At 36.4% G+C, this 24,020-nt stretch overlaps 2 protein-coding genes across 2 annotated transcripts in view; one reads left to right on the forward strand and one right to left on the reverse strand.

Moving 5' to 3' along the window:
* LOC134843901 (uncharacterized) overlaps nucleotides 1–24,020 on the forward strand; it is a 681,357-nt gene that overhangs the window by 229,980 nt on the left and 427,357 nt on the right. The gene's annotated exons all lie outside the window — the stretch shown is intronic.
* LOC134854072 (syntaxin-6-like) lies at nucleotides 17,783–22,463 on the reverse strand. The gene is made up of 2 exons (XM_063870149.1): nucleotides 21,932–22,463; nucleotides 17,783–18,113 (listed from the first exon to the last, which is right to left on the reverse strand). The coding sequence occupies exons 1-2, from the start codon at nucleotides 22,442–22,444 to the stop codon at nucleotides 17,862–17,864; spliced, it is 765 nt and encodes a 254-aa protein (XP_063726219.1). The 5' UTR covers nucleotides 22,445–22,463; the 3' UTR covers nucleotides 17,783–17,861.

Here is a 24,020-nt window from a genome sequence, read left to right on the forward strand (position 1 = left end):
TATATTTATTTCTTTTCACATCGGCTTGAAACCTGTTAGAAGAAATTACACTGTTATGCGTATAGTGATATTGCGTCTAACAAGAAACTTGAATACATCCGGGCTCATCGATTTCTTTGCCTACAAATTTCACTAAATACTTGAAAAATTGATTAAAAATTAAACAACTTGAAACTTTAAAATAAACTAGTTCATTTTAAATACGGTTATAAAATTGTCTGGTTTTCTTTGGTGGCTAAACATGTGCTAAACATAAATAACCCACGAAAAATTCAGTCTATTAAACACACTAGATAGACAACATTAAAGATAAACAACAACCTGTACTTAGTTTAAATTAGAAAAAGGCCTGAAAACTCGGATAAAATATCTAGAAAGGTATCCAAAAAAAGTTATTTGGAATATCATCGAAATATGCATAAAGTATAACTGATTCCACTTAAATTACCAAACTGTCTAACCAAAATATGGCGTTTATAACGTAAGAGGAGTTAAATAACGAATCCTAATCAAATAAATTTTTTAAAGCTTTTATTCATTCAGTGAGCGAATTACCTAACCAGAGAACCAGAATAACTTATACATACCTGCTGGAGCCAACAGTGTACCACAAACATGTTTATCCGGAAGATAGTAATACAGGAAATCTCTTACTCACTATCTTAGAGGGAAATTACACTCGTTTTTAACTAACTTCGAGAGATTTATCTAATTAAATTATTAGTTTTTCACAACCAAATTGCAGTTCAACACAAGTGGGCAACATGTATTCTGGACAGTCATATTGACAATGAGCGCTGGAAACTCCTCATTTTCGGTAAAACCGGCACGGGCAAAAGCAGCCTGTGTAATGTATTAGCCGGTCTGGACTAGGAGAATCCGATGTCTGTCGTATCGCATCTCCCGAAAGCTGCACATCACAGACTCAAAGGGCTAACGCGTTCTTCAACGGGGACATCGATCGACCTTTGAGTATTATTGATACCATCGGTTTTGACGATCCCGATAGAGACAAGGACGCCAAGATAATTCAAGACTTAGAGGCCAACCTCAGGTCGAAGTGTAGCCAAGTGAATCTGTTCATGATTGCAGTTAACGGTCAAAGTCCCCGTTTGAAAGGATCGCCAGTCAACATGATTGGAATTTTCTAAGAAATGTTCGGCGAAGCGTTCAGAAACCAAACGGTCAGGAAAGACCAGAAAAAAACTGAGGAAACCGACAAGAAACTAGAAGAGTACCTGTCCAACACCGTTCAAGCTGGTGCGTGAGCAGGGTGCGGAAAAGAGGAGAAAAATTTATGTTTATTATACTTTCGACATGTTGCACTCGGTATTTACTACCATTTAATTCCAGCTGGAAGTACCACAGCAGAATTTGTAACGCAAACTTTTTTGCATGTAACTGATACAAATGCATGTACCCATGAAATCGATTGGTTCAATTTGGGCTAAGATAATACTTAGTCAACATATATTTATTTCTTTTCACATCGGCTTGAAACCTGTTAGAAGAAATTACACTGTTATGCGTATAGTGATATTGCGTCTAACAAGAAACTTGAATACATCCGGGCTAATCGATTTCTTTGCCTACAAATTTTACTAAATACTTGAAAAATTGATTAAAAATTAAACAACTTGAAACTTTAAAATAAACTAGTTCATTTTAAATACGGTTATAAAACTGTCTGGTTTTCTTTGGTGGCTAAACATGTGCTAAACATAAATAACCCACAAAAAATTCAGTCTATTAAACACACTAGATAGACAAAACTAATGATAAACAACAACCCGTACTTAAATTAAATTAGAAAAAGGGGTGAAAACTCGGATAGTATATCTAGAAATGTATCCAAAAAAGTTATATTGAATATCATCGACATATGCATAAAGTATACCTGATTCCACTTAAATTACCAAACTGTCTAACCAAATTATAGCGTTCATAACGTAAGAGGAGTTAAATAACGAATCCAGTTCAAATAAACTTTTCAAAGCTTTTATTCAATCAGTGATCGAATTACCTAACCAGAGAACCAGAATCACTTATAAATACTTGCTGAAGCCAACATTATACCACGAAAAAGTTTATCCGGAAGATCGTTATACAGGAAATCTCTTACTTCAATATCTTAGAGGGGAAATATCGATTCGACATCTAATACTCACCGTTGATAACAATCATTGGCCGCATGGGGACGACTCGGGTAACGAGAGTGACCCATGGGAAAATGATTTTGGTCCTAATTATGATGATTACTTTGTAATAAACTTTCATTGAGGACAACGATGAAACTGAACATTATTTGAATGGTGTTTAACGAGAAATTAGACTTGTTTTTAACTAACTTCGGGAGATTTATCTAATTAAATTATTAGTTTTTCAGAACCAAATGGCAGTTCAACACAAATGGGCAACATTTATTCTGGAACGTCATATTGACAAGGAGCGCCGGAAACTCCTCATTGTCGGTAAAACCGGCACGGGCAAAAGCAGCCTGTGTAATGTATTAGCCGGTCTGGACTAGGAGAATCCGATGTTTGTCGTATCGCATCTCCCGAAAGCTGCACATCAAAGACTCACAGGGCTAACGCGTTCTTCAACGGGGACATCGATCGACATTTGAGTATTATTGATACCATCGGTTTTGACGATCCCGACCGAGACACGGACGCCAAAGTAATTCAAGACTTAGAGGCCAAACTCAGGTCGAAGTGTAACCGTGTGAATCTGTTCATGTTTGCAGTTAACGGTCAAAGTCCCCGTTTAGAGGGATCGCCAGTCAGCATGATTGGAATTTTCTAAGAAAAGTTCGGCGAAGAGTTCCGAAACCAAACGGTCAGGAAAGACCGGAAAAAAACTCGGTAAATCGACAAGAAACTTGCAGAGTACCTGCCCGACATCGGTAAAGCTGGTGGGTGAGCAGGGTGCGGAAAAGAGCAGGAGAAAAATTTATGTCTATTATGTTTTCGACCTGTTGCACTCGGTTTTTACTACCATTTATTTCCAGCTGGGAATACCCAAGCAAAATTTGTAACGCAAACTTTTTTTGCATTTAACTGATACAAATGCATGCACCCATGAAATCGATTGGTTCAATTTGGGCAAAGGTAATACTTGGTCAACATATATTTATTTCTTTTCACATCTGCTTGAAACCTGTTAGAAGAAATTACACTGTTATGCGTATAGTGATATTGCGTCTAACAAGAAACTTGAATACATCCGGGCTAATCGATTTTTTTTGCCTCCAATTTTCACTAAATACTTGAAAAATTGATTAAAAATTAAACAACTTGAAACTTTAAAATAAACTAGTTCATTTTAAATACGGTTATAAAAATGTCTGGGTTTCTTTGGTGGCTAAACATGTGCTAAACATAAATAACCCACGAAAAATTCAGTCTAATAAACACACTAGATAGACAAAATTAAAGATAAACAACAACCTGTACTTAGTTTAAATTAGAAAACGGGGTGAAAACTCGGATAATATATCTAGAAATGTATCCAAAAAAAGTTATATGGAATATCATCGAAATATGCATAAAGTATAACTGATTCCACTTAAATTATCAAACTGTCTAACCAAAATATGGCGTTTATAACGTAAGAGGAGTTAAATAACGAATCCTAATCAAATAAATTTTTTAAAGCTTTTATTCATTCAGTGAGCGAATTACCTAACCAGAGAACCAGAAAAACTTATACATACCTGCTGGAGCCAACAGTGTACCACAAACATGTTTATCCGGAAGATAGTTATACAGGAAATCTCTTACTTCAATATCTTAGAGGGAAATTACCTTTGTTTTTAACTAACTTCGAGAGATTTATCTAATTAAATTATTAGTTTTTCACAACCAAATGGCAGTTCAACACAAGTGAGCAACATGTATTCTGGACAGTCATATTGACAAGGAGCGCCGGAAACTCCTCATTGTCGGTAAAACCGGCACGGGCAAAAGCAGCCTGTGTAATGTTTTAGTCGGTCTGGACTAGAAGAATCCGATGTCTGTCGTATCGCATCTCCCGAAAGCTGCACATCAACGACTCACAGGGCTAACGCGTTCTTCAACGGGGACATCGATCGACCTTTGAGTATTATTGATACCATCGGTTTTGACGATCCCGACCGAGACACGGACGCCAAAGTAATTCAAGACTTAGAGGCCAAACTCAGGTCGAAGTGTAACCAGGTGAATCTGTTCATGTTTGCAGTTAACGGTTAAAGTCCCCTTTTGGACGGATCGCTAGTCAGCATGATTGGAATTTTCTAAGAAATGTCCGGCGAAGCGTTCTGAAATCAAACAGTGATTGTGCTCGTCAGGCTGTCCATGAATTCCTTAGTCAGGAAAGACCGGAAAAAAAGTCGGGAAACCGACAAGAAACTAGCAGAGTACCTGTCCAACACCGGTAAAGCTGGTGGGTGAGCAGGGTGCGGAAAAGAGCAGGAGAAAAATTGTGTTTATTATACTTTCGACCTGTTGCACTCGGTATTTACTACCATTTATTTCCAGCTGGAAATACTCAAGCAGAATTTGTAACGCAAACTTTTTTTTGCATGTAACTGATACAAATGCAAGTAGCCATGAAATCGATTGGTTCAATTTGGGCAAAGATAATACTTAGTCGACATATATTTATTTCTTTTCACATCTGCTTGAAACCTGTTATAAGAAATTACACTGTTATGCGTATAGTGATATTGCGTCTAACAAGAAACTTGAATACATCCGGGCTAATCGATTTCTTTGCCTACAAATTTGACTAAATACTTGAAAAATTGATTAAAATTTAAGCAACTTGAAACTTTAAAATAAACTAGTTCATTTTAAATACGGTTATGAAATTGTCTGGTTTTTTTTGGTGGCTAAACATGTGCTAAACATAAGTAACCCACAAAAAATGCAGTCTATTAAACACACTAGATAGACAAAATTAATGATAAACAACAACCTGTACTTAGTTTAAATTAGAAAACGGGGGTGAAAACTCGGATAAAAATCTAGAAAGGTATCCTAAAAAATTATATGGAATATCATCGACATATGCATAAAGTATACCACATTCCACTTAAATTACCAAACTGTCTAACCAAATTATAGCGTTTATAAAGTAAGAGGAGTTAAATAACGAATCCAGTTCAAATAAACTTTTTGAAGCTTTTATTCAGTCAGTGATCGCATTACCTAACCAGAGAACCAGAATCACTTATAAATACTTGCTGAAGCCAACAGTATACCACGAACAAGTTTATCCGGAAGATAGTTATACAGGAAATCTCTTACTTCAATATCTTAGAGGGGAAATATCGATTCGACATCTAATACTCACCGTTGATAACAATCATTGGCCGCATGGGGACGACTCGGGTAACGAGAGTGACCCATGGGAATATGATTTTGGTCCTAATTATGATGATTACTTTGTAATAAATTTTCATTGCGGACAGCGATGAAACTGAACATTATTTGAATGGTGTTTAACGAGAAATTACACTTGTTTTCAACTAACTTCGGGAGATTTATCTAATTAAATTATTAGTTTTTCACAACCAAATGGCAGTTCAACACAAGTGGGCAACATGTAGTCTGGACAGTCATATTGACAATGAGCGCCGGAAACTCCTCATTGTCGGTAAAACCGGCACGGGCAAAAGCAGCCTGTGTAATGTATTAGCCGGTCTGGACAAGGAGAATCCGATGTTTGTCGTATCGCATCTCCCGAAAGCTGCACATCAAAGACTCACAGGGCTAACGCGTTCTTCAACGGGGACATCGATCGACCTTTGAGTATTATTGATACCATCGGTTTTGACGATCCGGACCGAGACACGGACGCCAAAGTAATTCAAGACTTAGAGGCCAAACTCAGGTCGAAGTGTAACCAGGTGAATCTGTTCATGTTTGCAGTTAACGGTTAAAGTCCCCGTTTGGACGGATCGCTAGTCAGCATGATTGGAATTTTCTAAGAAATGTCCGGCGAAGCGTTCTGAAACCAAACAGTGATTGTGTTCGTCAGGCTGTCCATGAATTCCTTAGTCAGGAAAGACCGGAAAAAAAGTCGGGAAACCGACAAGAAACTAGCAGAGTACCTGTCCAACACCGGTAAAGCTGGTGGGGGAGCAGGGTTCGGAAAAGAGCAGGAGAAAAATTGTGTTTATTATACTTTCGACCTGTTGCACTCGGTATTTACTACCATTTATTTCCAGCTGGAAATACCCAAGCAGAATTTGTAACGCAAACTTTTTTTTGCATGTAACTGATACAAATGCAAGTAGCCATGAAATCGATTGGTTCAATTTGGGCAAAGATAATACTTAGTCGACATATATTTATTTCTTTTCACATCTGCTTGAAACCTGTTATAAGAAATTACACTGTTATGCGTATAGTGATATTGCGTCTAACAAGAAACTTGAATACATCCGGGCTAATCGATTTCTTTGCCTACAAATTTCACTAAATACTTGAAAAATTGATTAAAATTTAAACAACTTGAAACTTTAAAATAAACTAGTTCATTTTAAATACGGTTATAAAATTGTCTGGTTTTTTTGGTGGCTAAACATGTGCTAAACATAAATAACCCACAAAAAATGCAGTCTATTAAACACACTAGATAGACAAAAATAATGATAAACAACAACCTGTACTTAGTTTAAATTAGAAAAAGGGGGTGAAAACTCGGATAAAAAATCTAGAAAGGTATCCTAAAAAGTTATATGGAATATCATCGACATATGCATAAAGTATACCACATTCCACTTAAATTACCAAACTGTCTAACCAAATTATAGCGTCTATATAGTAAGAGGAGTAAAATAACGAATCCAGTTCAAATACATTTTTTAAAGCTTTTATTTATTCAGTGATCGAATTACCTAACCAGAAACCAGAATCACTTATACATACTTGCTGGAGCCAACAGTACACCACGAACAAGTTTATCTGGAAGATAGTTAACGGGAAATCTCTTACTTCAATATCTTAGAGGGGAATTATCGATTCGACATCTTATACTCAACGTTGATAACAATCATTGGCCGCATGGGGACGACTCGGGTAACGAGAGTGACCCATGGGAATATGATTTTGATCCTAATTATGATGATTACTAAGTATTAAATGTTCATTGAGGACAACGATGAAACTGAACATTAATTGAATGGTGTTTAACGAGAAATTAGACTTGTTTTTAACTAACTTCGGGAGATTTATCTATTTAAATTATTAGTTTTTCACAACCAAATGGCAGTTCAACACAAGTGGGCAACATGTAGTCTGGACACTCATATTGACAATGAGCGCTGGAAACTCCTCATTGTCGGTAAAACCGGCACGGGCAAAAGCAGCCTGTGTAATGTATTAGCCGGTCTGGACTAGGAGAATCCGATGTTTGTCGTATCGCATCTCCCGAAAGCTGCACATCAAAGACTCACAGGGCTAACGCGTTCTTCAACGGGGACATCGATCGACCTTTGAGTATTCTTGATACCATCGTTTTTGACGATCCCGACCGAGACACGGACGCCAAAGTAATTCAAGACTTAGATGCCAAACTCAGGTCGAAGTGTAGCCAAGTGAATCTGTTCATGATTGCAGTTAACGGTCAAAGTCCCCGTTTGGAGGGATCGCCAGTCAGAAGGATTGGAATTTTCTAAGACATGTTTGGCGAAGCGTTCTGAAACCAAACGGTCAAGAAAGACCGGAAAAAAACTCGGGAAACCGACAAAAAACTAGCAGAGTTCCTGTCCGACACCGGCAAAGCTGGTGGGTGAGCAGGGTGCAGAAAAGAGCAGGAGAAAAATTTATGTTTATTATACTTTCGACCTGTTGCACTCGGTATTTGCTACCATTTATTTCCAGCTGGAAATACCCAAGCAGAATTTGTAACGCAAACTTTTTTTGCATGTAACTGATACAAATGCATGTACCCATGAAATCGATTGGTTCAATTTGGGCAAAGATAATACTTAGTCAACATATATTTAATTCTTTTCACATCGGCTTGAAACCTGTTAGAAGAAATTACACTGTTATGCGTATGGTGATATTGCGTCTAACAAGAAACTTGAATACATCCGGGCTAATCGATTTCTTTGCCTACAAATTTCACTAAATACTTGAAAAATTGATTAAAATTTAAGCAACTTGAAACTTTAAAATAAACTAGTTCATTTTAAATACGGTTATGAAATTGTCTGGTTTTTTTTTGGTGGCTAAACATGTGCTAAACATAAGTAACCCACAAAAAATGCAGTCTATTAAACACACTAGATAGACAAAATTAATGATAAACAACAACCTGTACTTAGTTTAAATTAGAAAACGGGGGTGAAAACTCGGATAAAAATCTAGAAAGGTATCCTAAAAAATTATATGGAATATCATCGACATATGCATAAAGTATACCACATTCCACTTAAATTACCAAACTGTCTAACCAAATTATAGCGTTTATAAAGTAGGAGGAGTTAAATAACGAATCCAGTTCAAATAAACTTTTTGAAGCTTTTATTCAGTCAGTGATCGCATTACCTAACCAGAGAACCAGAATCACTTATAAATACTTGCTGAAGCCAACAGTATACCACGAACAAGTTTATCCGGAAGATAGTTATACAGGAAATCTCTTACTTCAATATCTTAGAGGGGAAATATCGATTCGACATCTAATACTCACCGTTGATAACAATCATTGGCCGCATGGGGACGACTCGGGTAACGAGAGTGACCCATGGGAATATGATTTTGGTCCTAATTATGATGATTACTTTGTAATAAATTTTCATTGCGGACAGCGATGAAACTGAACATTATTTGAATGGTGTTTAACGAGAAATTACACTTGTTTTCAACTAACTTCGGGAGATTTATCTAATTAAATTATTAGTTTTTCACAACCAAATGGCAGTTCAACACAAGTGGGCAACATGTAGTCTGGACAGTCATATTGACAATGAGCGCCGGAAACTCCTCATTGTCGGTAAAACCGGCACGGGCAAAAGCAGCCTGTGTAATGTATTAGCCGGTCTGGACAAGGAGAATCCGATGTTTGTCGTATCGCATCTCCCGAAAGCTGCACATCAAAGACTCACAGGGCTAACGCGTTCTTCAACGGGGACATCGATCGACCTTTGAGTATTATTGATACCATCGGTTTTGACGATCCGGACCGAGACACGGACGCCAAAGTAATTCAAGACTTAGAGGCCAAACTCAGGTCGAAGTGTAACCAGGTAAATCTGTTCATGTTTGCAGTTAACGGTTAAAGTCCCCGTTTGGACGGATCGCTAGTCAGCATGATTGGAATTTTCTAAGAAATGTCCGGCGAAGCGTTCTGAAACCAAACAGTGATTGTGTTCGTCAGGCTGTCCATGAATTCCTTAGTCAGGAAAGACCGGAAAAAAAGTCGGGAAACCGACAAGAAACTAGCAGAGTACCTGTCCAACACCGGTAAAGCTGGTGGGGGAGCAGGGTGCGGAAAAGAGCAGGAGAAAAATTGTGTTTATTATACTTTCGACCTGTTGCACTCGGTATTTACTACCATTTATTTCCAGCTGGAAATACCCAAGCAGAATTTGTAACGCAAACTTTTTTTTGCATGTAACTGATACAAATGCAAGTAGCCATGAAATCGATTGGTTCAATTTGGGCAAAGATAATACTTAGTCGACATATATTTATTTCTTTTCACATCTGCTTGAAACCTGTTATAAGAAATTACACTGTTATGCGTATAGTGATATTGCGTCTAACAAGAAACTTGAATACATCCGGGCTAATCGATTTCTTTGCCTACAAATTTCACTAAATACTTGAAAAATTGATTAAAATTTAAACAACTTGAAACTTTAAAATAAACTAGTTCATTTTAAATACGGTTATAAAATTGTCTGGTTTTTTTGGTGGCTAAACATGTGCTAAACATAAATAACCCACAAAAAATGCAGTCTATTAAACACACTAGATAGACAAAAATAATGATAAACAACAACCTGTACTTAGTTTAAATTAGAAAAAGGGGGTGAAAACTCGGATAAAAAATCTAGAAAGGTATCCTAAAAAGTTATATGGAATATCATCGACATATGCATAAAGTATACCACATTCCACTTAAATTACCAAACTGTCTAACCAAATTATAGCGTCTATATAGTAAGAGGAGTAAAATAACGAATCCAGTTCAAATAAATTTTTTAAAGCTTTTATTTATTCAGTGATCGAATTACCTAACCAGAAGCCAGAATCACTTATACATACTTGCTGGAGCCAACAGTACACCACGAACAAGTTTATCTGGAAGATAGTTAACGGGAAATCTCTTACTTACTTCAATATCTTAGAGGGGAAATATCGATTCGACATCTTATACTCAACGTTGATAACAATCATTGGCCGCATGGGGACGACTCGGGTAACGAGAGTGACCCATGGGAATATGATTTTGATCCTAATTATGATGATTACTAAGTATTAAATGTTCATTGAGGACAACGATGAAACTGAACATTAATTGAATGGTGTTTAACGAGAAATTAGACTTGTTTTTAACTAACTTCGGGAGATTTATCTATTTAAATTATTAGTTTTTCACAACCAAATGGCAGTTCAACACAAGTGGGCAACATGTAGTCTGGACACTCATATTGACAATGAGCGCTGGAAACTCCTCATTGTCGGTAAAACCGGCACGGGCAAAAGCAGCCTGTGTAATGTATTAGCCGGTCTGGACTAGGAGAATCCGATGTTTGTCGTATCGCATCTCCCGAAAGCTGCACATCAAAGACTCACAGGGCTAACGCGTTCTTCAACGGGGACATCGATCGACCTTTGAGTATTCTTGATACCATCGTTTTTGACGATCCCGACCGAGACACGGACGCCAAAGTAATTCAAGACTTAGATGCCAAACTCAGGTCGAAGTGTAGCCAAGTGAATCTGTTCATGATTGCAGTTAACGGTCAAAGTCCCCGTTTGGAGGGATCGCCAGTCAGAATGATTGGAATTTTCTAAGACATGTTTGGCGAAGAGTTCCGAAACCAAACGGTCAGGAAAGACCGGAAAAAAACTCGGTAAATCGACAAGAAACTTGCAGAGTACCTGCCCGACATCGGTAAAGCTGGTGGGTGAGCAGGGTGCAGAAAAGAGCAGGAGAAAAATTTATGTTTATTATACTTTCGACCTGTTGCACTCGGTATTTGCTACCATTTATTTCCAGCTGGAAATACCCAAGCAGAATTTGTAACGCAAACTTTTTTTGCATGTAACTGATACAAATGCATGTACCCATGAAATCGATTGGTTCAATTTGGGCAAAGATAATACTTAGTCAACATATATTTAATTCTTTTCACATCGGCTTGAAACCTGTTAGAAGAAATTACACTGTTATGCGTATGGTGATATTGCGTCTAACAAGAAACTTGAATACATCCGGGCTAATCGATTTCTTTGCCTACAAATTTCACTAAATACTTGAAAAAATGATTAAAAATTAAACAACTTGAAACTTTAAAATAAACTAATTCATTTTAAATACGGTTATTAAATTGTCTGGTTTTCTTTGGTGGCTAAACATGTGCTAAACATAAATAACCCACGAAAAATTCAGTCTATTAAACACACTAGATAGACAAAATTAAAGATAAACAACAACCTGTACTCAGTTTAAAATAGAAAAAGGGGGTGAAAACTCGGACAATATATCTAGAAATGTATCCAAAAAAGTTATATGGAATATCATCAAAATATGCATAAAGTATACCTGATTCCACTTAAATTACCAAACTGTCTAACCAAAATATGGCGTTTATAACGTAAGAGGAGTTAAATAACGAATCCTGTTAAAGTAAATTTTTCACAGCTTTTAATCATTCAGTGAGCGAATTACCTAACCAGAGAACCAGAATAACTTATACATACCTGCTGGAGCCAACAGTATACCACGAAAAAGTTCATCCGGAAGATGCTTATACAGGAAATCTCTTACTTCAATATCTTAGAGGGGAAATATCGATTCGACTTCTAATACTCACCGTTGATAACAATCATTGGCCGCGTGGGGACGACTCGGGTAACCAGAGTGACCCATGGGAATATGATTTTGATCCTAATTATGATGATTACTAAGTATTAAATGTTCATTGAGGACAACGATGAAACTGAACATTAATTGAATGGTGTTTAACGAGAAATTAGACTTGTTTTTAACTAACTTCGGGAGATTTATCTAATTAAATTATTAGTTTTTCACAACCAAATGGCAGTTCAACACAAGTGGGCAACATGTAGTCTGGACAGTCATATTGACAATGAGCGCCGGAAACTCCATTGTCGGTAAAACCGGCACGGGCAAAAGCAGCCTGTGTAATGTAATAGCCGGTCTGGACTAGGAGAATCCGATGTTTGTCGTATCGCATCTCCCGAAAGCTGCACATCAATGACTCACAGGGCTAACGCGCTCTTCAACGGGGACATCGATCGACCTTTGAGTATTATTGATACCATCGGTTTTGACGATCCCGACCGAGACACTGACGCCAAAGTAATTCAAGACTTAGATGCCAAACTCAGGTCGAAGTGTAACCAGGTGAATCTGTTCATGTTTGCAGTTAACGGTTAAAGTACCCGTTTGGACGGATCGCTAGTCAGCATGATTGGAATTTTTTGAGAAATGTCCGGCGAAGCGTTCTGAAACCAAACAGTGATTGTTTTCGTCAGGCTGTCCATGAATTCCTTAGTCAGGAAATCGCAAAGCCATTCCAATACTTCAGTTAACTCGATCATTCATTGTTTGCACGAGGTCTTGCACTTTGTCAACATATCGCCACATTGGCATAACTTTACCACTCGAGCTTCGATTTTATAATGCATTTGTTACTTTTGACTTCGAATCTATCCTCCAACAGCAAGAACTTTCAGAAGATTTGTTTGTTCCTACAAAAAAATTGCGCTTCAAAGTATCTGTTGCAATTCATCATAATGTCTCCTTTTCAAAAAGCAACTCTACACAATTTTTCTGTAAATGAGGATCCCTAATTACTTGTCAATACTTTTGTTGATGCATTATTGTTATCCAGCTTAAATACAGCTTTTCAGTCAGAAAAATTTGAAGATTTAGTGGAGCAATTAAGATTGTTGATTGATTACCAAACTCACTTGGATAAAAATGCTCATTCGAAAAGCAGTATAATAATGATGCGCTATTGATGTACCCAGAATTGAATAGGACAAATTCAAGGCTTTCGAAAGATCAGTTTCCCCAGTTGCTAATGACAGACGAGTTAAATGGTCTAGCTTTGGTTGATATCCTTGCTCCAGATCATCTGAAAGAGTACTTTGAGGAATTGTCACCAATTTTCAAAAACATGATTGTTAATCACAGTGATCTTGACGGTCATATGAAGGAAACTGCTGTGGCTAACGGAATAATGTCTGCTGGTCGGCGCTGTCTTCTAGCCAGTTTTTTTTTCTCGGAGAAAATTTTTAACCCACAACTGACTACATTAAATGGTGTCTTTTTGTCAGTAAGTGTTGGTAACAGCGCCTATGGGATACAACTAGTCAATAAGGCAAAATTCGATAAAAACTGTTTATGTTGACAAATTAGCTGCAACAAAAAAGATTAACTCTGCTCGATTTAAGTCCTATGATGTAATTGACAGAAACATCTACGAGACAAAGATGTCGAGGGAAACAACATGTCATGACGAGCCAATTATAGTGGGTTTTGCAAGCAACATTAAACAATGCCGAACAGCGACTGCTAAAATTCAAATACGACTTTCTCGGAACAGTTTTGCGTCCTCGAATCGAGCAGTTGAAATGAATACTGAATCAAAGTACCTGGCATTGACTGAATCAACTGTAAACAAGTGCATGACAGGTGAAGCTTGAGATATTTATACAAATGGGGTGCAGAAAAACTGTAGTGCCAGAGATTATTTTCCCGATGTGTTGAAATCCTCACCACGTGTTTGATGTGAGAAACATAAGAAGTTTGATAATCGAACGCCTGGTTTCTTCAAAGTTGAATGGAGTGGAACAGGAATGGTTTGTTTGAATAGTAAAACATACTGTGCATACAATGAAAACAATGACACGCTCAAAATGGCGATGAAAGGTTCAAACAGAAACATTAGCGGCCCTCTGGAAAATAAAAGACTGTACTACAAACGAAAAAACCTTTCAAGGATATTAATGTTGATTTCGTCCAACCGACAATCAGATCAAAACCTATAAACAAATTAAAAATTCTTTTACTTATTTCTATTAAAAGCGGATTAAGTTAAGAGATCGAATTTCCACGAAACCGTTAAATTTGGGAAAAATTTTTTCAGTTCCTACATGTACATGGTTCTAATATTTAGAAAGATCTACTCAGATGCTTATTAAAATTGAATGTATTTTTAGATCTAAACCGCTTAAATTGTAACCATTTAGTGTACATTAGTAGCTAAATACTTTTTTCTCTTGTGTGATTTCTCTGCTGATCTGTTGATATGAAATTAGAATACATTAAACAATTACTAATCTATAAATAATGTGGTGAGCTGACAAAGTTACTGAAATTAATGTCTACTCATAAAAATGGATTTTGAAGTTTGAATTCAAATAATTGTTAGTAATTTTAAAACAACTTTCTGGCCAAAGACATTTTAAGTTTTTTCACAGGCGTGCAGGGAGGTTTAATATTCTTCTTTGCGATAATCTTGATTGTAGTTTCTCCTAACAGGTTTCAAGCCGATTGTGAAAAGAAATGAATATACTTTGAATAGGTATTATCTTTGCCCAAATTGAACCAATCGATTTTATGGGTACACGCATTTGTATCAGTTATATGCAAATACAAGTTTGCGTTACAAACTCTGCTTCGGTATTTCCAGCTGGAAATAAATGGTAGTAAATACCGAGTGCAACGGGTCGAAAGAATATTGAACATAAATTCAGCTCCTGCTCTTTTCCGCACCCTGCCCCCCCCCCCCGCTTTACCGGTATTGGACCTTCTACTACTCGTCCTCTTCTGAAGAAGTTCTCGAAGTCTCGCTCTTTGAAGAACCTCTTCATTGACGCTTATAGAAACAATGAAGACTCAGTTTCGGAACAGCTCTTCCAATCTTCAATGGTAAACCTCTGGACGCTTCTTCAGAAAGCACCGGAGCTGCCTACTGATAGAGTAGTCAAAAAAGCGGAGACAGACATATCTAAGCTGATGAAACAGTTAGAAGTCAGGTGAACCACAATATACTTATTCATACCATGCTTTATCATTAACTGCTTATTAGAGCAAGCGGCTCGACACAAGGCAAAGTGGGAATAAAAGCAAAAAAAAACTTTTGGATGAAAACAGTGACAGGGTACGAAAAGGTGAGAGAGAAACGACAAGTTTTTTGAAGATGAGATAAAGAAAGATATAGAGACGACACAAAGCTCTGGAATGGTTGAAATCCCAATCCAAGGAAGAAAAAGAAGCGGAAAGATGAGCCTTCGATATTGTTATAGAACGTTTTTTATTGAATTAATATGAGAGACCAGAAAATGCTCGAAAAGTTCAGTATACCAAGGTTATAGAAAATATTCCGATGTTGACATTGAAACGTTAGCATCTGTTGAGTTCGAAATTGCAGGTAATAGAAACACAGAGAATGAAAAAAGCAGCATAGCTGAGATGCCCGTTGGCGATTGCATTGACTTTGAAAATCCAATGGATCTAGTCATGGACGATAGCGTTTTTTTATCCAGCGTATCGAGTCACGAACATAACCTAGCAGGCTAGACGTCAATCCAGTAAAATTTCTGAGAATTGGTCACAAAAGGCTAATAAAGATGCGCAAACCATGAATCAGACAATTATGCTGACAATTTTTCGGGATAGTGTGATGATTGGGAACTAAGCAAAAAATGAAATGTTTTTTCTTTGAGCGGAGCAAGACCCCTGGACTTTATCAACTTTCTTACCCGAATTGATTTGTGCAAGTAAAGTTCCATTGCATTTTATTTGCGTTAATGCGCTGGAAAAACATCATTCGAGGCCAAAAATGAGCCCTCAGCAAAATTACAAAGATATCACGTTGCTTCTGAATTACTGTTCTTCGCGCACTCGTGTGGCGATAACTGACGTTCTGCCTCGTTTCAAAAATGATCAATTTATTAAATGAAAAGAGATTTAAAGCACGATATTCCCTCATAGACTGGGGACCGATACATCGGAAATGGTAAGATGTTCCAGAGTCATCTGTATGACAAAAAAACATCTGACATATTAAGTTGCACGAGTTTTTGTCAGCGATATTGTACAAACCTTCAAAAAATGAAAATTCAATCAAATAGATGCGATGACACCTAAGCAGTCGAGCTATTTACAAAAATTGTTCTGGATTCTGTGCTTATTTAGTTCAAATTCAATTATAATTTGTTTCCGCATCGTTTATGTTCAGTTTTCCTGAAACCATATTACTTTTTTAAAATGCTCCATCACTTTTCTTGCTGTATTTTGCTCTTGCTGTAATTTATATTGAGAAGAGTCGGAGATAAGGAAGGTTGCCTGCACCTTTAGTGTTTTTCGGTCCAAATGCCACTGTTAAATGCTTGTTTTACATATTCAAAATTTTACTAACAAGACAACACACATCTTTCATACACAACATACTTTAATCCAAACATATATGTTTTATCATCTTCTACATATTCAAATGCGTCTGCCAATTGCACGGCACGGCAATCCATCAATCTCGACACATGTTAACCAATCAAAACTGCCATCTATCCATTTACCCATACATTGAGCAAACCATTCATTCAGCCAATTATCCATTTATCCAAACACGAATAATCCAGCTATCCATTCATTCCTCGTTCCATCCAGCCATCGATCTATCAATTTATGCAGCCTTCCATCTGTCTTTCCACTCAGCCATCTATCAACCCCCTCGTCCATCGATTCACACTAGCACACATAGATGCCATCCATACATCTTATATTTTGAAAGAAAGTCAGAATACGCCTTGAACGCAGTGTTTTTACTCTTTATCTAGCGCAACCTTTAAGAGGCGTTTCGGCAAGAACTTTTTTTCTGTCTTAAAAATTTAAACAAGATGAAATCGGTTCAACTTCAAGAATAGAAAGTACCTGCCAACTTTTTGTCCAAAACTCTGCATGTACAGATTCATTAGTCTGAAGCGAGTCAACTAAAAACAGCAACCCTCTATGTTTAAGAAAAATTAATTTTTCGCTGTTTTTAGTTGATTCGTTTCAGACTGAAACAAAACTGTGCAAGCAAAACTTTTGACAAAAGTACTGTCTAGCCTTGAAGTTGAATCGAGTTCATTTCGTTTAAATAGTTGCGGACATTTTTCAAAAAGAATTCTAGAATATTCCAAGACTTTAAAACAATCGATGGTCGCTCTGAAAGATTCTAAGACGTTCTGATCTGATTTTTTTAAACGTTGCGCTCGCTAGCCCCTTAAATATTTGGCCTTACGCTAAAATGATGTCAATCATTAAATATATAAGAAGATATAATACCAGATTTGACTCTATGAGCTTTTCAAGAATTTAGAACCAGAGAATTGCTTTTGTTTTACCATCAAAAAGTCCATTCTAATGTCAAATGTTCCGTTCTTTAGCAAGCAACACACGTCATTGATATGGACGTCAATTTGTTTTCAAGTTTTTCCAAAAAATCTAGATAAGTACCAATAGCGAGAACCGATCATTAACAATACTGCCTATCTTTCAACACTCCGTTGATTCAGAGTTACTTCAGAAATACTAATACCGGAAAAGATATATGAATTGTATATAATAAAGTCCATAAAATGAGCAACACATGCTCGCATATGGGCCATACGATGTCAGAGAATCACAAGAAGAAGAAACAAAATTAAAATAGTGATTGAGAGCACAAATATGGCTGTCCATTGTCGCTTGTCATCTGACAGTCGGGTCACTTTAGCCAATTTCTTCATCACGTTGTCCATTTTGGAGGATGTTGAATCCATCTCGTGGTGCAGATCATCAAGCGCTTCATTCTGGTCGTCCAACTCATCTCCGATCTGTCTGCTCATTGACTTCAGAACTCCGATACTTGTTGTCACTCGGTCAATCTAGAATGCATTTTAAAAATTTACAATGAAGCTATTGAATAATCAAAAATTAAATTAGAAAGAAACTCAAAGCGACAAGCAGCGATTGTTGAGAAAACAACAAGACCCAAAACGGTCCCAAAAGCTGTACAACTCAAAGCACGTTTCAGTAAAACAAGGCATCTAAACGGTTAAATTTGAGACCGGCTGACACTTGTTTTTTTAAAGTCAGTCGCGCAAACTGATTAAACATATTCAAATCCAAAAAATTAATCACTCATTTAGGACTTAACCAATATTTGAGGTTAACGAGCATGCAATAATTTTTTTTCAAACTAGAATAATCTCTCCGTCCTTTTAGTAATTTTACCACATCGAAGTCCCAAAATAGAAGCATAATGGGACTGGTAAATGTTTTCCTGTTCCTAGTTACTGGCATAGATTAGAAGCTGCATTACCGAACGCAGGAAAAGAGCACGTACTAATTTAGTCTCAGGGGAATTTAAAACAGGGTAGGGTGTTGTTATTTCTTGTACTTCAAATTGGTTCTCGCATAATTAGCCTGTAGATTACGTCAATAGCGCGCTTATAGCCAGGGCTTAAATTTCACCCCCACAATCGACCAGGAAAAAATGAATTAATGATTTTGAAAAAATTATGCCAATTGTTTCAAAAACTATTCCAACGTCTCCAAACGATTCAAAAATGCAGCACTACAATTTCATCTTTTTATTAACCAGTGGGTCAAATATAACCAAATGTAAATATATTCGTTCATGATCATGCACAACTATAGTGGACTAAGACGAGAGATAATCTCGTGCTTTCAGGGAATATTGATTGCTTCTGCTGACGCCGCATGTGTACTGCACTTCTCTTATCGTGTTAGCAATACGCGAGTTAAAAGTGGTTCAAGTTCATTCTCTTCAAATGAAGTCCACTTCTGTTGCCCCGTGGCACAAAATAAACCAAATCTAAGAAATATTTGAGCATAGATAACACTCAATTGTTTTGATCACGCCACAATTTAGTTAAATATTCAAGGTAATCACTGAAAATCAAACAAAACACTAAATAGAACAGATCAATTTCCGTACCAACCAACAACTCGAAAAATTTAATCACGTCAACAATCCCCCCTTTGTGCCTTTTTCAGAATCCCCCTGCTTTAAGTTTCAAATTTTCAAAAATTTCCGTATCAATTTAGCATTTCTAAGAAGTTTAAAATTATTAACCAGACAAAAAAAAATTTTGCCGTTTATTTTAATGTTATTTTAAAAAATCTCAAATTCTAAGATATTTTTGATGCAAAATGGATACTTAACTCCCAATTGGAGCCTACCTTTGAAAAAATTAGAGTCAATGAAACTTGCTGATTAAAAAACACACACAGGCGAAGATGAGATTCGCACCACTTCCGATGCAAAACAAGAAAAAAATCGGAAATGTCAAAAAAATAGATCTATCAAAATGATAAGGCTAGTTCTGAAATAAAAACATGCCGAAGCAATAAAATGTGAAATAAGTATCGGAAGAAAGGGTAACCAGCGGTAAAAAAAACCAAAAACGCCTTGCCAGACACCTTTTAAGTCGAAAAAAAAATAAGACAACCATTAACTTATGAAAAGTTAAGTACCCCTCACCCTCAAAACACAGACACACATACACTAACTTTTCCGCAATATGAGACGAAATATGAGGCCCAATCAACCGATAGAATATCGGTCGAAACCAATCAAGCCAAAAAAAGGAGCAAGCAAAAAAAACAAAATGTGGCCATTAAAATTATAATTTCTATAAAATTTTTTAGTATTTTGGGCGATCCAGAGGTGATCATTAAAATTTTTTTGCGTTGAACCCGAAAGTAGGTCACTAAGCCGATAAAAAATAGGCCGAAATCAGTTGGGCAAAATAAAGTTTTTAAGCAAAAATACATATGAAGTCAAGATTAGTGAAATTACAAACTGTAGAGATACATCATAACACTTATGTTAGAAAACTATATATAAAAAAAAAACATTTTCAATGGCAACTAAGCCGAAAAAACATAAGCTTACAATAATAAGCCGACATTTTTTTTTGAAATGGACTATTTCACGTTTGAAAACAAAACAGGTCTTGTCAGATTCGAACCGAGGACCTTTGACGTCCCAGCTGCAACCGTAACCTCCAGACCAAGTCTGCCGGAGACATAAAGAAACTTGAATTCATTATGAACTGATCCTAAATTTACCATTTCTCAGTTTGAGCTTTCCGTGAACAAAGTTATTTACGGGAAAAAAGTATAATACCTGATTGCAATACCCTTGCTTATCGCAGGGGTAATAAATATTTAATATTAACATCTGTTTGATTTCATAACTTTTGGAAAAATAAATTACTAGGAAACTAATTCTCACTGACCCACAAATAAAAACCCCTTAATTAAACAGAAACACTCGGAACCAATTCTAAGAACACTCAGCCGACGCAAATGACCGTAAAACTTATGAATCGAAAACAAACTTATCACATTTGGTAAAATTGAAGCCAAAATTGAAAAAACGTTAACAAAATTTCCATTCAGGCGAAGCTTCATTTCGCAAACACAAGTGAAGAAAAAGAAAAAAAGGTAAAACCAATAGGAATCCTGATATGCGCCGCGGCCTTGTACCCCTACCTCAGGGTTCAGAGTCTAACGTCCTCGCATCTGCGCCAGGTACGCTTGATAAGCATCAAACACTAGCCACCAATAAACCATGCACAACCATACACAGAGGCGATTCAAAACCACTTGCGATACAACACAGACAAAATTTTTGAAATTATCGAAAAAGCGTAACTTCTAGGCTAAGTGGGAAGGATCCTGGAAGATGTAAAGGTTCAATAAAAAAGTAAGTACAATTTAAAAGCAACGTTTTTTACGAAAAAGAAAGTCTAGTTTCGGTTACAAAACACCTACTCTCGCTAGTGTTATAATGCTAATGCAACTAAAAGAGCCAGATATAAAGCTGATGCAGCAAAAGTGAGCAAAATATAATGCTATTGCTGCAAAAACGCTTCCAAATTAAATGAACACTTCTATTTGAGAATTGGTATGTACAAAAAAAAATCGTAATTAAATGACACTAAACATTACATGTGTAAAAAAAGAGGGTAATAAAGAATTTTTAAATGATAAAAAGCCTGTTGGCATAGCTCCACTAGGGCAACAAAAATTTCCAACTATTCTTTAAGACAAAATTTTTTACGGAATAAATTCTAATATCCGTTTGGATAACGCTTGCTAATCGGAAAAAAGTCGAAAATCACATTATTTGCTGGCCATCAAAAATTCTAAAACAAAAATATTTCCTGGTACAATTAAATCGTTGAGAGACAATTATAAAGCAAAAGCGTTGCTCACATTTTCAGTTTCTGTAAAAAAACAATTAACAGCGCATTCATCTGATAAAGTAATAATTTCTGAAAAAATTATAAAATGGGCTTAATCTGGTTGCAAAAAAAACTGACAAGCAAAAAAATTTCAAAAATGAAACAAATGTATTTCATATTTTCAATTCAAGAATATTCAATTGAAAAACAGTTGATGTAAATTTTTGCAAATAAAGGTGGAATTGCAATCTATTAACTAATCCTGGAAAAATGGAAAATTAAAAAAAAAAAAACATTTAATAAATTAAGCCAAGATTGCACTTTACAAATCTGCTTTATGGATTCAGATGAAAAAAAACAATATAGAGGCACCGTAACTTTGTCACGTGCGAATTCTGTGGAGGTTTCAGCTGATGAAAAAAAAAGTAAAGGACCCTTCGGTTGCAATACCCTTGAAACGAGGAAAAACTGAAACATATTCTCACCTCCTCATCTTGTCTATGTAGAAGTTGTTGTTGCTCATTAACGGTATTGCTGATAAATTTGTCGTTTTCTTCATCATGATAAGACTCTAACTTTGAATATTTCACATTGTTACTGCCTGACTTAGAGGTTTTTGCATAGCTACTCTGCTTTTTCTTCTTAGAGAAATCGTTTGTGACGCCATTGGTTGTCTTAGCGTTCCTAATCGCTGCGTCTACAATTTTTAGTTTGTCTTTCGAAGCTTCGATGAATTGCTTCCGAGAATTGATTTCATTTGAGTTAATTTTGAACTTTTTGGGGTTGGCTTCAACTATTCGGACAGTTTCTTCTATATCCTCGATATCATATTGCACATCTCGGAGAGCAGTTTTAATTTCGCCTCTAATATCGTTGATTTCCTTGAAACCATTCGAGTGAGAATTACTCTGTGATTTATTAAAGGAATCATGAAGCTTTGTCAGATTTTCGAGGGCTCGTTCCACGTCTGACTTAACAATGAAGTATGGATCTTCCATTTTACTAATCAATTCATGGCCAACTGGAACATATTAGATTTATGTCACATCAAACAGTAAATCAAAAACTATGAAACTTAATTCGTTACTTTGGGAAAAGAACCTGTTTTTTTAGAGGAAAAATAAAGTTTATCAATTTACAATTTCGAGTAAAGTATAAATTTTACATATTAAATATTTTATTCATCTAAGCAAAGCATAAAGTGAAACTAGAATAGATACGCATCAAATGCAACTTGAATCCGGCAAAAACTACCGGCTTCTTCCCATTGTAGCCGCCGTTCAACCCAGTAAGAAACAAAACAACCACAACATTTTTATACACAGGCGAAGTAATAATGGAGGTTTGCTAGTTTATTAATGGGGTTAGAAATTGCTGGGGCAATAATGGAAAAGAACCTAATTGCCAAGACAGTACTGAATTTCCATGCAATTCCACGGGTTTAGCTTCGAAGAACTCGAGCAATGAAAAAAAATGTTATTCTAGAACATATTTACAGCTGTGTATCAAATTTCGCAGGTATTTTTCCTCAAACTCCTCGGGGTTGGGCTTGGAATCAATCATTTCTGAGTACTGTCTAGTTTTCGAGTTGGAATAATTGTTCAACTTAGTGTATTCAGAGTCATCCAATAGATTCGGAAGAGGATTGCATATAAGGTACGCGTCACATTGTACAGGATTATGAGTAGGCCACTCGTCGCATTCTTCGTCCAAACTGACGTCCCTTAGCAAAAGCTTCTGCATATTGTTCACCAGATCAGTTTTATCAATTTTAAGGGGATCGTTAACGTGAACTTCTGGTAACACTTTAATTGAAGTTCTTGTATACCACTCAGGGTGTTCTTCAAACCAATCCAAGTAATCGCGCATCTTTTTGTCGATCAAAAAAATTTCACCTAAGACGTTCATATTAGAAGGATGCTCTTTCTCATTTAACAGATAAGGAATGTTCATCGTTTTCTCCAGAACCAAGGGCATTTTTTCGTAAGTCCTAGCCTTGCAAATGAATTTTGCTGAACCATTAACAGGGTTCATTAAATGCTCGTGATTTGGTTGGCTTCTCTTCAAAGTGCCATACAGAAAGACAAAAAAATGGTTATTGGAATTGTTTATGGGTTTCGAATTACTCATCTCGGAAATCTGAAAATCATTAAGTCAAGGCAATTATCACTGGCAATTCAAATGCGATGATGTACAAATTTTACACACAGAGGCTAAGCGGAGCTTCGCATCACTTGCGATACAGCACAATCATAAAAAAAAACGAAGTCGAAAAAAAATGAAAAATGTTGACAAAAACTAGGTGCACCAAAACTTTCGTATGTATCAATAAAGGAAACCTAGAGCCCAGCTAAAGCTGGAAAAACGAGTTTGATATTTTTTGAATTAGTTATACTGATCCAGAACGAAATGCTAGATTTCAAAAATTGCACTTTGCCTACAACCTTCGTTGTTTGTCTACTAAAATAAATACGAAAATAAATTGAGGAGTAGCCGCCTCTCCAGTAAAAATTCTTTCGATTGAACTTTTCATCTCAAATTTAATAGGGTAGTTTTAAAAAAATCAAAGTTTCA

This window comes from Symsagittifera roscoffensis, chromosome 1 (assembly GCF_963678635.1).
Source record: "Symsagittifera roscoffensis chromosome 1, txSymRosc1.1, whole genome shotgun sequence".
Taxonomy (NCBI): domain Eukaryota; kingdom Metazoa; phylum Xenacoelomorpha; order Acoela; family Convolutidae; genus Symsagittifera; species Symsagittifera roscoffensis.